This window comes from Echiichthys vipera, assembly GCF_963691815.1.
Source record: "Echiichthys vipera genome assembly, chromosome: 9".
Classification (NCBI taxonomy): domain Eukaryota; kingdom Metazoa; phylum Chordata; class Actinopteri; order Perciformes; family Trachinidae; genus Echiichthys; species Echiichthys vipera.
Window position 1 is genome coordinate 9,020,536 of NC_139834.1, and position 14,372 is coordinate 9,034,907.

The 14,372-nt window shown below is 40.7% G+C and overlaps 1 protein-coding gene across 1 annotated transcript; it reads right to left on the reverse strand.

The window, feature by feature from the left end:
- Window positions 1-50: 50 nt before the first annotated feature.
- Window positions 51-8,805, reverse strand: samd10a (sterile alpha motif domain containing 10a). Its single transcript, XM_083919769.1, has 5 exons — window positions 8,576-8,805; window positions 6,634-6,815; window positions 1,169-1,337; window positions 924-1,070; window positions 51-420 (listed from the first exon to the last, which is right to left on the reverse strand). Exons 1-5 carry the CDS (start codon window positions 8,586-8,588, stop codon window positions 398-400), a joined length of 534 nt encoding a protein of 177 aa, XP_083775895.1. The 5' UTR covers window positions 8,589-8,805; the 3' UTR covers window positions 51-397.
- Between the last annotated feature and the right edge of the window lie 5,567 nt (window positions 8,806-14,372).

The following is a 14,372-nucleotide window of genomic DNA, read 5'->3' on the forward strand; positions in this document are numbered from 1 at the left end:
CTTTAAAAAGGCATTTCCACACAAAAAAGCATTTATATGTTGATGTTTTTTATTTTTTTGTTGTACTTTCTGACATTAAAAAAAGAGTTGAATATAGAGAGAAAGAGAGGTAGAGACAGTAAGAGAGAAATAGTTAATACTTAGTCACATAAAAGAGCGATGTATTGACAAAGCAGATTGTCTCGGTGCTTTTGCATCGCAGTTCATAGTCAATCTGTAAAGATTTATGTCTGTTGGCCATGCAGAGAGGGAATGAAAAGCTGCAGACTTCCACAACGCAACTCTGGATATCGCTGCTCGCTGGATAGATTTATCCCACAGATCTGATTCACATTTCAGTTTATTTGGGTCAAATATCCAATAAATTCCACAGGATCCACTTCTTCCAGCAATCTGGCTACGATATCCTTCCAAAAGAACCTGTGAGAGACAGAGAGATTCATCATCATCTTGATTTTTCAAAACACACTACTGGTCATTTTATAAAACGCTATCAGGAACACTTTTGACTTTATCAGTGCCTTTTACATTTATTATATTTTATTATCTCTTTTGTCCTTAATATTGTACATTTCCAATGTATTTATTTAGTTTCCTGTATATTGCACATATTGTACAGTATGCCCCTTACATTGCTTACATTTTCAGTCTCTTTGTTTTCTAGTTTTTTTTGCAGTATTAAGAATAAATTTACTGTACATATTACTTTTTTACTTTTGTTCTAATTGCACTGTGGGTCAAAGAGAAATATATTTTCGATTCCCCTGTTTGTTTTGCACAAATTGCAGGAATTGACAATAAAGCTGACTTTGACTTTGATTCAAGGCCAGAAAGTGAACAAGCATGTTTCCTAAAAATGTCAAATTATTCCTTAAAGTCAAGCTTTGATACTGCAGTGGTAAAACAACTAAAAGCATACACACCCTCCCCTCTGCTGAGCAGCTGCAGGTTGCGTCCCTCCTCCTGCACCTGAAGCTGCAGCACCTGTTGCAGCAACTCCTGCCGAAGTGTTTCCTGCACTAGTCCCATTCTCTCCAGTTTCTCCCCATTTAGACGCAGCAATGCGCGGCCTGGAAGGCGAAAACAAAGATACACGTTGCTTTTATTGTGTCATTCTTTAATTTACCTTATATTCGTAAATGTCTTATGATTTTCTTAGCAGGGTGACCTGTGATGGCGTGCTGGGAGAACGCCTCCACGTAGGTTAGGTAGTTGTGTGGACAGTGTTTCTTCAGCCATTTACAAACATCTTGTTGTGACCAGAGCACGACGGGGCGGATCAGGCTGGGCTGTGTTGGGCTTGTGTGGTATATTCCATAATTGTCTCTGGAACGGTACTGCAGACAGACAGACAGACAGACAGAACGACAGTTAAATACAGTGAAGATGGACGTGTGTTGGTCCAACATTTTTGGAATGTTATTAGAGTTAAACGGAGCATTTTGACCCAGAAATAGTACTTTAAAGGGTGTTAAGTCAGTATTAAAGACCGGATAATTGTTGCTTCAACAGATGAGCGAGGAGCTCGTGCGCTGGTGGCTCTCTCTCTCTCTCTCTCTCTTGTTGTGGTTCACTCCTTTCTCTGTCCTCTCACTTCTAAATTAGGGTCAAAAGTTCTATTAACAGTAAAAAACACCAAAAACAAGCAGGCTACGGCCAATTCATATAGAAAGTGTTTTAAATGTCCGTCACACGCTCATCTCACGGAACAGATGCACTTTATTGCATGTATCAATCCACATGAGACCCCCATGTTTTTACTGATTTAAGTCTATTTCTGTCGCATTTAGATAATCTGAATTTGCACTGATACAAAAAATACTGCTGTGTGTATGCTTTGAATGCAATCCAATGGAGCCGTCATGGAAACTATTTTGGTTCAGTACATTTCTGGTGTCACTCAGCCTGGTGGAGGCAGGTTAGCGAGCTGCTGAGACCCAAGTTGTGGATTGGTTGTGAAAACAAAAAAACAAAAACAAACCATAAGTACGTCATTCACCCCTAATGCTCATCTGCTGTCTTGCTGTGAGTTAGATGAGAGGATCGAAGTTTGTACAGTTAATATGAAGCTCCAGTGAGCAGCTGGTTAGCCTAGCTTTGTGTAAAGACTGGAAACTGGGGAAAACTACTAGCCTGGCTCTGCTGGGTAACATCTACCTTGCCTGCAGCTCTAAAGCTCATCTTAAAATGACAAATTGGGGTTTTACGGTGGGATAGAGGTACATATGCACATTCATAGGCCTATGCACGAGGAATTTACAAGATCCGTCTCTCTATAAGATGAAGAACAGGTTTCAAACTCATTAAAGCACACAGTAAGGATTTCGACCATATGTGCATGCAGATCAAACACTCTGCATAGATGTGAAGTTGTCTGAAAGATCAGCGAACACGCAGAAGCAGCAGCAGCAGCAGCACAGCCGGAGGAGCATGTCGGCCAGTGTGATCATGAGTTCCTGCTCTTTAATATTAAAAGATGTACAGGATGTAAACCTATGAAGGACTAACCAAACTGGGCCTTTGATCAGTCAATCAGTTTTTAAAAATTCAGCAGGTTCAGCAGTTTTCCAGTTTGAGATTTTTCTCAGAGGCAGGAAAGTCAAAGAAAAAGAAGAAAGGCGGGCTTACATTTAAGAGTGGAGGAAGATTTGTGCTGGAGGTCGGCTTAATGTGTCAGATGACTCTGATACAGAAAAACATTTTCTAGGTTTGAGTATGTTCTAGCTAAGACAGATTCTTAAAAGACATAAATCCAATTATGTTTGTATTATCATCTCATTAAAGCATTTATCCTCTGAGGCTGATGTTTCAATATTTCACATTGTAATAAAACGTTTACTATGTCTACACTCTGGTATCCAAGGACACGATCAGATGAGTCTTACAAGGTTAACACAAATCCAGCTGATTGTCTAAAACAGACAGATGGTTCAAGGTAGGGCTGCAACTCACTCATTATTTTCATTATCGATTCATCTGTAGAACATTTTCTAAATGAATAGATTAGTTGTTTGTGCCATAAAATGTCAGAAAATGGTGAAAAAGGTTGATCCCAGTTTCTCAAAGCCCATGGTGACGTCCTCATATTCAGTTTACTGTCACTGAAGACTAAAGAAACCAGGAAATATTCCCATTTGAAAAGCTGAAATCATGTAAATTGCTTTATAATTTCAGTTCTGTAAGTACTATGTATGTAGGAGCTATATTGTACTATTACTACTATACTTTGTGTGTTTTTTTGAGTTGTGATGTTTTGTGTCAGTGTTTGTAGAGCAGGGATGTCAGAGACTCTGTGCATCATTTTCATTTAAATGCATGTGGACCTCTGGAAGAGCAGCTACTCTTGTTGTCACAGCACATGGAGCTAACTAGGATCAAAATAACAAACAAAGACACATTCAGAGCAGCAAGTCTGAGTCGAGTGTTTTTCTAATCCACCATGGTCCTACAATTTGTCTTTTTACTTCTTGATCTACACATGAAGAGCAGCAGGGTTTCCTTTCATTTTAGTTTACTTAACCCTTTCAACTCCTCAACTCCTTTTGCATCCTGCATAGTTGCTATTTGTGGGTCAGCATGGGAATATTCTGATTTCTGAATTGTGCCTTTGGTGCATGTTTACTGAATGATCACACAAAGGATATAGATATCATGTCTCTCATATAAATACATATATATATATATATATTTAATGCCATTAGACATGTTTCCATTCAATTATCAAGTGAATTATACGCAAACTTTTGAAATGAAAATGCAAATTAGGCCTGTTTCCACCAACTGGTTTGAAAAACTAGGCTACAGCGTAGTACGATCAGAAGTTGGCACTATAGGCTACACATGGCTGTCATCCTCCAGTAGACAGAGCAGAAGAAGTAGAGATTGTTAACCAGAGGAAAAACAAGTTGCCTTGTCCTTTAACCTTATCTACAAGAGAAAAATGGAGAGAAGTCTTCAGGGATTCTGTTCAAATGGGAAAGTTTTAACAGTTATTTCACATCAGCTGGTATTGTCCATGTTTTACGCTGTCCAGAGACAAAGACGTTATGGGGAGACGCTGAGAGCGGACACAGCTGGTCAGTCCTGTGAGTCTACATCAGAACTAATTTGGCAAAGGTGTTTACATATTTCATTTAGCACATCATATCTCTGAAAAGGCAAAAACCAACTCAAGCTAGAGTAAAAACTTTCAAGAGTAAGTTTTATCTCTTTTTGACGTTTCCATGAAGCTTTTTGAATATGAATCTTCAAAATTAACAATAAAATACATTTATGGAAACAACTATTGTAATGTTTCTTACGCATTTAACTTTCTTGAGAGCAACGATTTTCATTTTAGTTTGATATGAAGCAAACATTTTCCTCAGTTCATCATAGATAAATAGTTTTAATGTGTCAAACAGATGGCGTTGGAGTTGAGAAGATGATTAAAATTTGTTATATTAGGAAAGTCAAATGTCAAAAACGAATAGCTAGTTTTGTCTGACCAACAGTCCAAAATCCAAACATATTTAGTAATTTAGCAAATCTTCATAATTTAGAAGCTGGAAATAAAAAATGTTGGGCATTTGTGTTGATGATTGTTATTGTCGTTCAACGATTACTGAGAAACTTTAATTGGTGTTTACAGTGATTTCTGCTCAAACATGTGAAATAAACTCATGAGGAGTCTGTGGTTGCAGAGTGGATACAACATGTAGAAGAAGAGTTAATAAAACGCTGTGGAAGAAGAAAAAGTACTGTTCACGTCTTCCAAACACACAACACTGATTAAGTTTAAGTTCCCCCAAACAAAAACCAAACCGACCACTACATTATGTGCATCCAAGAGGATTGAAACAACACATTGTGTACAACTCTGTTATCAGCCCAGCCCAGTTCTGTGTTTGCAGCTTTGGCTTCAGCTCATTACCGCCTTTTAAAGAGTCTGTCATGGAGCGAAGACAAAGACAGGGGCTTTCTAACTTGTACAGGGGCTTTAAATGAGGACAGTTTACAGCAGCACAAATGAATCATCTCTGTCGACGAAGAGCAGATAACGCTGTTGTCAGATAACAAAATCAACAAAAAAAGAATGGAAGTGGATCTGAGGCCATTTCACATAAAAGAAATTCAAAAGAAAAAAGGCTTTGTATACTGGTTTTACCCTTCACAACCACCATCACAGACTGTATACCATCAAGCATTCGGTATCAAACTGAATTCTGTTGATTTCTGCTCTCAGTCAACAGTGTTGCTGCAGCACAGCACGAGTGTTGTTGGACCGGTGCTATTTAAAGCCGTACTAAAAGGCTGTTAGAGCCCACCAGCCCGCCGGGCAGAGAGCAACTTCCATTCTCTGCTAACAAAGTGCCCATTTGCAACAATGTGTGCCGACCGTCCGCATTCACCAGACTATGATTTTCTTTTTCTTTCAGACTTTTCTGTAGAGAAATCTAAGAAGAGAGTTAATGAACACCAGTGAGGATCGTTTGCATGTTCACATGTGTTTGTAAGGCAACAAGGAAAATACTTGCTTTAATGATTTCTTAAGTAAGCATTAGCTTTGTTTTGTGTCTGCATGACTTTACGTAGGAATGTAGAAAAGCAACTTTCTTACTATTGCCATGGGGTTACAGTACAATGATCTCTTATTCCATTTGATGCAACCACCACAGTTAACATGAATCACAATAAATAAATAAAAACAATCATTCTGGATCAGTCCAAGTAAGGATACTTAATGATTTAAAGTCAAACAAAGATTTTAATTATCCTCACTTTTGTGTAAAGAGATTTTGCTAATGCCGGCACTGAATGAAACTTCTTACATGTTATTAGAACATACTGAGACAGTGTTGTGTGGAAAGCGGGGGGCTATAATATCTTGCTCTAGTTGCCTTTAAGCCTTGAGATTGGCATTTTGGCTATCGCCATGTTTGGTTTTTGGTACCAGAAGTGACAAGTGTTGGACGTGAAGGTGAAGCAGGGGAAGAGTGGGAGGATTGGGTGAAGGAGGGTTGGATCTGACTGTGAACCGAGGACATCTCAACCGTAGCTATTTGCCAATCAAAAGTTAGCCAGGCCCTGAGTCATACCTAGCTTTATCATCTATTTTACTCTAAATAGGACCATAAATCACAAAATGAAATCCATGTTGTATTGAACAAGACTTGAAAGTAGCGATTGAGACCATAAACTCATTAGGAAAATATTTACTGAGGTAATAAATCAAGTGAGAAATAGGCTCATCTTATTATATTCTTCAATACAATCAGACTTCTTTTTGAGTCGCCCCCTGATGGACAGGATTAACGCACTTCTACAATTCCTTTAGTTTTCAGTCCCGGCTGCTTGGTTAATTGTGGTCATGGTTATAAACCAGACTGTTAAAGTGTAACCTCACCAATCTGCATGTTACCATATGATTTGAATGGCGACATGGAATAACGTAGGGAGTGCTCAAATCACGATGGTACCTGGCAACGGCTAACGCCGGCAGGATACACTGATTATATCAGTATCTTTTGTTGTACAGCTTTACAGCAGAAAAATAACTCCTTGACCGTGGAGAATTCAGAAAACCAAGGGGTATCACACAACATCAGTTTATGAACCAGGTGTGCTTCTCGAAGTCACGTATTTGTTCAGTACCTGCAGGGCCTCTGTGCCCGGCTGCTGCAGCAGCTTCACTGTCCGGCCTCCTGCGGTTTTCTGCCCACGGCCGTCATGCCAGGTTAGATTCCCACCTGTCCGTCGACTCAGCTGGTGCTTAAAGTCCTCAGGCAGAGCCCGGTACTCTACAGCTGGCCTGCAGAAACTAAAACTGGATGCCGCTGGAGAGATAAAAGCAGGAGGAATAATGATTAGACAACCGGATCTCCATTTGAATCCACTGTAAATGTAAACAGCACAAACCGTACTCTGCAAAACACACTCCCTCAACTCTGCGTGACTTGAAAACAAATGAGTCAAACCCACCTGGGCACGCTGTCATTCAGGGATGATCTCATTATGAAGTGCTTGTTCATACCTGCACTATTGATACTGAACAGGCATGAGGTAATGTTTATAGTCACCTGAGCCTGGACAAGCTCCTGGGTGATCATGGAAGTCAGAGTTCGGGTAACACTATTACTTTGAGCAGAGCCTGTAGGTCAAAGTAGGAGATAGCAACTTTCTCATCATTACGAGGAGGCCCACAGGCAGACATCCAAACCCACTCAACAGCAGGTGGCTTCCCAACATCCAGTAATTAAAGAAAGTGTGAAACTCCAGTAAACCCAGCGTTACTGGCACAGATCCTGGCACAAAGCCACAGGTCATTACTGATTCATGCGCCAGATTGGAAGAATTTTCTTGCTTGTTTGAAGCTGTGCGTGCAACTGTGTTTGTGTGTATGCTTCAATGTGCATTTTCGATATCTTAAACTGAGGAGAGAACTTGAAAAAGAGGACATAACGAGAGAGAGAGAGAGAGAGAGAGAGAGAGAGAGAGAGAGAGAGAGAGAGAGAGAGAGAGAGAGAGAGAGAGAGAGAGAGAGAGAGACTGTGGGGGGGGGGGGTGAGAGATGAAAGAGTGTCTTTTGGTTTTTCTGGCTTCGTGCCTCTCCTTTCTGTCATTCAACAGCTCCCACTGAGAGCGGAGCAAAGAAGAGTCCTGCAATCATCAAGGCAAACCAGCAGCATCAGATGATTATGAATAAACTCTGTACTCCATTTTTTTTGTTTCTTTGAGGTGTAACTCCACAGCTGCGTACGTATGAACTCTCCTACACAGTGTTATTACTCCCCCACGCTGCTGCTGTAACCTTTTCCCGGATTAAACACATTTAATTAAGACCACTCGTCAGACTGAGGTGTTTGGGTTTTTTTGCTGGTCTCTGGAAGGAAGAAGTCCTCATTAAATAGCAGGCATACAAATTGCCAGCACCGGAATGGAAAAAAACTCTTTCATGGACAAAAAGCTTACTAAACATGCTGCGAAGTCTAGACTGCCTGCAATATGTTTCACTTGGTATCTTGGTTGAATCTGCACTGAAAATTAAACACAAAGCAGCACTTAAACTACTCTAGCTGTTTGTAAAATGTTTTTTTTTAAAGAAAGACTTGTGCATTCATAATAAGATACATAAAATAGGCTAATCACATACAATTCTACACATAAGGGCTTTGCTGTTCAGTGTACTGAAATGTAAAAACTGACCACACCATCACACTGGTGATACTGGTCTCTTCTGGAGCGCTGTCCGTTTCAGCACCAAGTCCTTGACCATCAGCAGACCACCCTGCATCCTGCTGTTTCTTAAAATCGCCATAATGTCATGTAATGGCCTTGAAGTAAGCCCTAGAGTTTAGAGTTACCGAGCTGCAGTGTTGGGTAGATTGAATGCAATGTTTCGGCCTCATACTGCGTGTTGTTTCTCATACTAACGCGTAAATACTGCTGAAGCGACCACAAACCGGTCTCACGAGTATTGAGTGACAAAGTAGTGCTCTGTGTGTGCGGCAGCTCTGCAATTGAATGGAGGCTGTTAAAAGGACAATTTCGACGAATTTTTTTTCTAAATATGAGCCGCAGAAAGCCGCCTGCCTACCGTCCACAGCCATGGTGTTCTCCGTGCCGTAGTGGATCTAGTGGAAGTCTCCCATCGTCTCCGGTGACCGACGCACAGGCTGCGGGTCCTGCTCCCGCCTCTCCGCGTTGGTTTTGCGGACAAAAGTTTAGCAGTGAGGTCTGTCAGCAGGAACGACGCTCCACATCCTCTCCAGGCTCACTGGTCTGACTGGGAACATGCCTTTAAAACCAGCTCGCGTCCTCCACGGGTGTGACTCGCTGCCGTGGACTGAAGTTGTTGGAGACACGACAGGAATGTCCCCCTGCAGCTGGGCTGACTGGACTGGTTCCACTGGCTCAAGCGTGTGCGCAAGAGGAGCGTGCGCGCGCGTCTATTCCGCGTGTGTTTGTGTGCGGTTTCATATATGTTTGCGTGTCGTGAGAATCAGGCGCGCGGCTTTTTCTCAAGAGCCTGCATGAGCGCAGTGAGCTCAAAGTGCAGCCCCGGGCCCTGTAATTACCGCAGCCAGTGGAGACTCTGAAAGCAGCCGGATGAAAAGGCTTCTCATCGCTGCAGCGTCCACCGTGAGGAATCCCCCCTTTGCCTTTTTCTTAAAGAAAGGGAGGTCTGTGCCGCCTGTGGGCAGCGGGCCCTCTCTGTGATGGACCCTCTCTGTGATGGACCCTCTCTGTGATGGACCCTCTGTGTGGGGCGCAGAAGAGCTGCAGGACGATTCCAGAGAGCACCCGTCCTGCTCTCATCGGTCATGATCATTTAAAAAGGCGTTACATTATGTCCTCCCATTTTCTTTTCTTTCCCTCCACAATAAATCAAAAAAAGGAAATTAAAAGAGCCAAAAGAAAACAATTTGATAAAATACAACTCAAGAGGAAGACTTAGCGTAAGGAAGAAACAGCATATGCAGTTTCATCATGCATAAAGAGAAAAGAGAGGAAAAAAGGAGGTGTTTTGGAAAAAACAAAAACAAGGTGTAGGTCCTCTTGGCTCCCATTAGAGCCCATCAATAAATAATTACCACTTTTTTCTTTTAGCATATTATTCATGTGTAGGTAAGGGCATCAAGAACCGGTAACACATTGGAACTGGGGCCAGAACCGTATGCCTTTTATCTGACCCATAAGCTGAATCAATACCAGCATTGCTATCGATAAAATCTTATCAATTCCCTTTCCTAATCATGACCTTTATTTAAATGACAAATACTGCTATTTATCCAGCCTGAGCAATCCGTCAACATAGGAGCAAGAGGACTTTTTCCATATATTGATAATAAGTTTCCACCCTATGATCAATACTGTCTGAATCCCCTCAGCATCAGCAGGAGGGATCATGTCTAAGTGGGGAGGGATATCCCAGTATATATAAGGCATATAAAAATACATACAAAGACCTTTAACGAAGGAATGCAAACTGCATTTTGTTCATTTGCTTCTACCAATCTTATTAGAGATTTGGGGAGTAGCTGAGGGATTTGACCTGAAGGGTCTGGACTCAAATACATTTCATGGTTCTTATCTGTGTATTTATAAATGTCTAATACTTTTACATCTGGTTGCTCTGGTTTTTGAAACTATTTGGTTGTGTTGTGGAAAAAGATTCTTCAATAAAGATCAACAAACAGGATCAGCTTTTTCTCCGTGGTTTATTTTGCCAAAGCATTTTCTACTGCAGACAAAAATACGTTAATCCCTACATCCTCACAAAGTTAGAGTCTAGTAGAAATGACGATGCGCCAAATTTCGCACAGTCTTTTAGGGAGAGGGACAGGACGGGAATAGCCTTGGTTGGGTGACGTCTTTAGACCAAACAAAAACATGCCTTAGACTTTACAATTCTGAACATTCTGAACCTCTCTCATCACAAGGTCTCTAACACAGGGTACAGATGCACAAATATGCCAATATATCATCATGAGTTAGTTATTTGCATTATCCATTAAGAAGGTGAGACAGAGGAGACACTGAACTGTGTCTGACCTGGCAAAACTATGATTATGAATTACAAATATCCAAAATTCCCACAACAGTTGAAATCTACACACTGCAGCTGCATGTACTATCAAACTGGAACCATGAGAGGAAAACTTGGATTTCTTTTCTGTCCAGAATAAAACATGATCGTCCTCCTGAGGCACATTTTGGCAGGGGACTATAGCGGTGAATGTGTGATGATGAGAGATGATTATAGAGATCAAGGTGATACGCAGACAGCACTGATGGAGACAGAGATTTTAATCACGGGGTATCTGCAGACCAGTGGTACCTGCTGGCCTTTCAAGGACGGGACGCTCATTTTTCCAGCCTATATCATTAATGTGTTTGTGTATTTGTATGTAAATTCTACCCTTTGTTCCTTTTCAAGAAAATGAGCGGTGACCTTGTACCAACTAGGCGTCTTTTCCAGGGACTTGACCAGTGTCCTCTCAATGGCAGCAGAGCTGGGCTGCATAAACAGCTTTGGCCCAGCTGGAGCTGCTGCGTCAGGCTAAAAAAACTTGGAAAATGCTTCTCTGGATGTTTATTCTTCAAGATCGCTGATTTGCTCATTTAGCTGTCAATCAAAAAAGGATTCCGCCTCAGACAGCTCATCCGATCATCATACAGAAGCCGAGCGTCCGGGCCAGCCCACTGTCCCATAGACCCGCAGAGGCGCTGAGCGTCCGATGGGCGGGACAAAGCCCAGCATTTATCCAATGAGCGTCTTGTTTGGCTGCAGTGGAACAACCCGCTGTACTCAGCAGAAGCTGAGCGTCCGACTGTGTAAAGCGCTGTGTAAAGCGTTGTGTGGATGAATGAGAAGGAAGTTGCTTCGGTTACCTGTGATAAGGAGCTGATTCTGAACAAATGATGAAGGCTTTCTAACGCGTATTTAGTCAATGAAATGTACACACAGCAGGACATATTTCAACACTTTTTTTTTTGGTGACATTTTAAGGGAAGCTGAGCTTCCCTTGCAGTCTTAGAGCAATCGCCGTTGCTGCAGACTTTAGTACACATTTAATGACCTTGAAGACTTCTGAATCCTCCTGAAATAAAAACTAATGTCTTCAGCTTTTACTCTTCTCTTCTACTCTTTGCAGGAAAACAACAGAAATACACAGCCTTATAGTGTAGTCTCATTCTCATACAAATAGAGCTGTCATTGTCTCATTGAGAAAAAACAACTGAACAAATATACAGATATACAACATGCTACTGTTCAATCTGCATCAGATTAAATTTAATAAATCCCCTTTAAAAGCTCAAAGGTATTGTTAACCTTTTCCACAAATTCACTTTCATGCAGAGTTAGATTGATACCACCAGTGGCCAAGGAACAAGGAAGTTCTTACTTAAGTAAAAGTGGCATTATCACAGTGTCAAAATACTTCAAGTAAAAGTCCTGCATTCAAATGATTTCTTAGGTGAAAGCACAGTATGTACATATCAGCAAAAAAATACATTCAAGTATCAAAACTAAAACTATTCATTATGCAGAGTGAACCGGTTGTTGTTGTATATTATTTAAAAAATATTGTTTTAAAGGGTCTGCAACTAGGGTCAGACCGATATGGGATTAAAAAAAAAAAAATACCTGTATGATGGTATTTTTTAGCTGAGATGAAAATAGAAAAATAGACCTTTTCTGTGTTGAGCACCCATTTGTTTTTACAGATATGACTCTGAAAAGTTGCTCAGAAGGCTGCTTTCTTAAACAAATAAGTCTATTAAAGAATATTTTACATTATTATACATTATACATGTGTTTTACATTGTCAACAATTCTATAAATGAATACTGAGAAAATAAAGAATTGTAAATAACACAAAAGTCTATTAAAGAACAGTTTACATTATTATACATTATACATGTGTTTTACATTGTCAACAATTCTATTAATGACCACAGAGAAAATAAAGAATTGTAAATAACACAAAAGTCTATTAAAGAACAGTTTACATTATTATACATTATACGTGTGTTTTACATTGTCAACAATTCTATTAATGACCACAGAGAAAATAAAGAATAATAGAAAATAACATAAAAGTCAGGCAGTACAGGCAGTACAGGCAGATATGCCAATATCGGCCGATAATTACAGCTGACTGATACATCTGTCTGATCTACAACATCTATGCATCATACCGGTAACAGGCAGTGTGAGGATGAGGTGAAGGTGGAGTCGTTTCAATGCCGCAGTTTATTTATCTATAAAAAGGACAAAGTGACACTAATCGACATTTCTGTAATTGTGCCAGTGTTACCCAGCTGGCTGATTTTCAGCTGCAGTCCTATGGAGAGATCTACAGACAGGATAACGACACTATAAAGACATCGACCAGCAACAAAAATGCTTTCTAAAGAAAACAGAAAGCATCAGAAAACAGTTTGTCGCACAGGTGTGTGTGCGGTTAAAGTTACCAACGTCTTGGTAAGTCTTTCCACTGTTTCAACAATCACAAACTTTGGTTTGGTCGAAATATACAACTAATACCCAAAGTTAGATGTGGAAAATAAGCGGTGCGCTACGTGCTGTTTCCCCCCCACTGTCTCTCTGGGCAGTGGCTCTGTGTGGAGGCAGACCATTAAATTAGTTAAATGAAATGTAGAAAAAAAAAAATCGCCCAAAAAACTACTACCAGTGATGTAGTCAGCTAATTGCAAGTACATTCCTAGACCTGCCCAACCCTAGGGTGTCTTTCTGGGTGCCTTGAATGACCTGTTTTAGCATACTATGTTCAGGATTATAGAATCAAAAGATGCCAACAGTGGATGTGAGGTGGAGTTCCCTGCTGTCTTCGCTGTGATTGATGTTTATTTGAAATGACTCCACACCACGTCTGCCAGATATTCTCCGTAATCCTCCCACAATCGATGCCTGAATTACACGCAGCGATCTTCCCTTCCACCGCTGATGATTACTGTCTCATTGGCTCTGTCCAGGTTTTTAAAAACAGTGGTCACAGAAACACATTGTAGTCTATCCCAGTTACACCACAAACGACACATGGGATTATAGACCCAGTCGACTAGTCTGAGTTTAATTGGCAGGCTGTGGGTATGAGTAGTTGCTGCGGGTGTTTCTAAGGAAACAAAGACTGGAGTATTGGGGCTCCTCTTAAACTTTAAGCATGTACACATTTGGCCTGGTTAGAGCGTTAAAAGATGAAAGGGACCGCTTGAATTAATACTTTCCACAGGAGAGAACATCAAAGAGCTTCAACTATTAATAGCATACATTTGAGGTTAACACTGAGCAGCTGACTTTTGTTTTAATGTTTAACAAAGGAATTCTTTTTCAGCGATTGTTGTTGTGGTCATTCCAGAGAGATCCAGAAAACCCTGCCCAGTGTATTATTTTTAGTCCAAACATTAAACATATTGTACTGTAACACAACAGTCAGGAGACAGAGTTAAGGGGGATTTTTTTTTTTTTAACCTGGAACCCATTAACCTATTTCCCCCGTGTATTTCTGTGTAAGTGCCTCATGGAGTCGGTACTGAGCACAGGAGCTACAGTCTGGCCACTGTGAACCTGGCTGCAAACGGGGCATCTGCACACAGATAATACACATCCACTAAAAGAATTTGTTTCTGCAACTCACAGGCTCAGATTGTTATCATAAGTATCTGACTGTGTTATGGAAAGACGGTGAAGTCTTGTTCTGAAATATCGGAGGACTTTGCTGGAAGACAGGAGTGGAACTAAACAATTATTTTATAAATCTATCACATTATAGATATAGAATATATTAAAGTGATTTATAATATCTCCACTTCACGCCACTTCCATGGATGCAGACAGGCAGAAGTTGTGTCTAGTTGTGGTATAA

What these genes read in the sequence shown, in the direction of transcription:
- samd10a (XM_083919769.1), bottom strand. An exon ending in CTCCCAGCACGCCATCACAG is followed by an intron (nt 1,071 to 1,168) that starts GTCACCCTGCTA and finishes TTCGCCTTCCAG; the next exon opens with GCCGCGCATTGCTGCGTCTA. An exon ending in GCTGCTCAGCAGAGGGGAGG is followed by an intron (nt 421 to 923) that starts GTGTGTATGCTT and finishes TGTCTCTCACAG; the next exon opens with GTTCTTTTGGAAGGATATCG.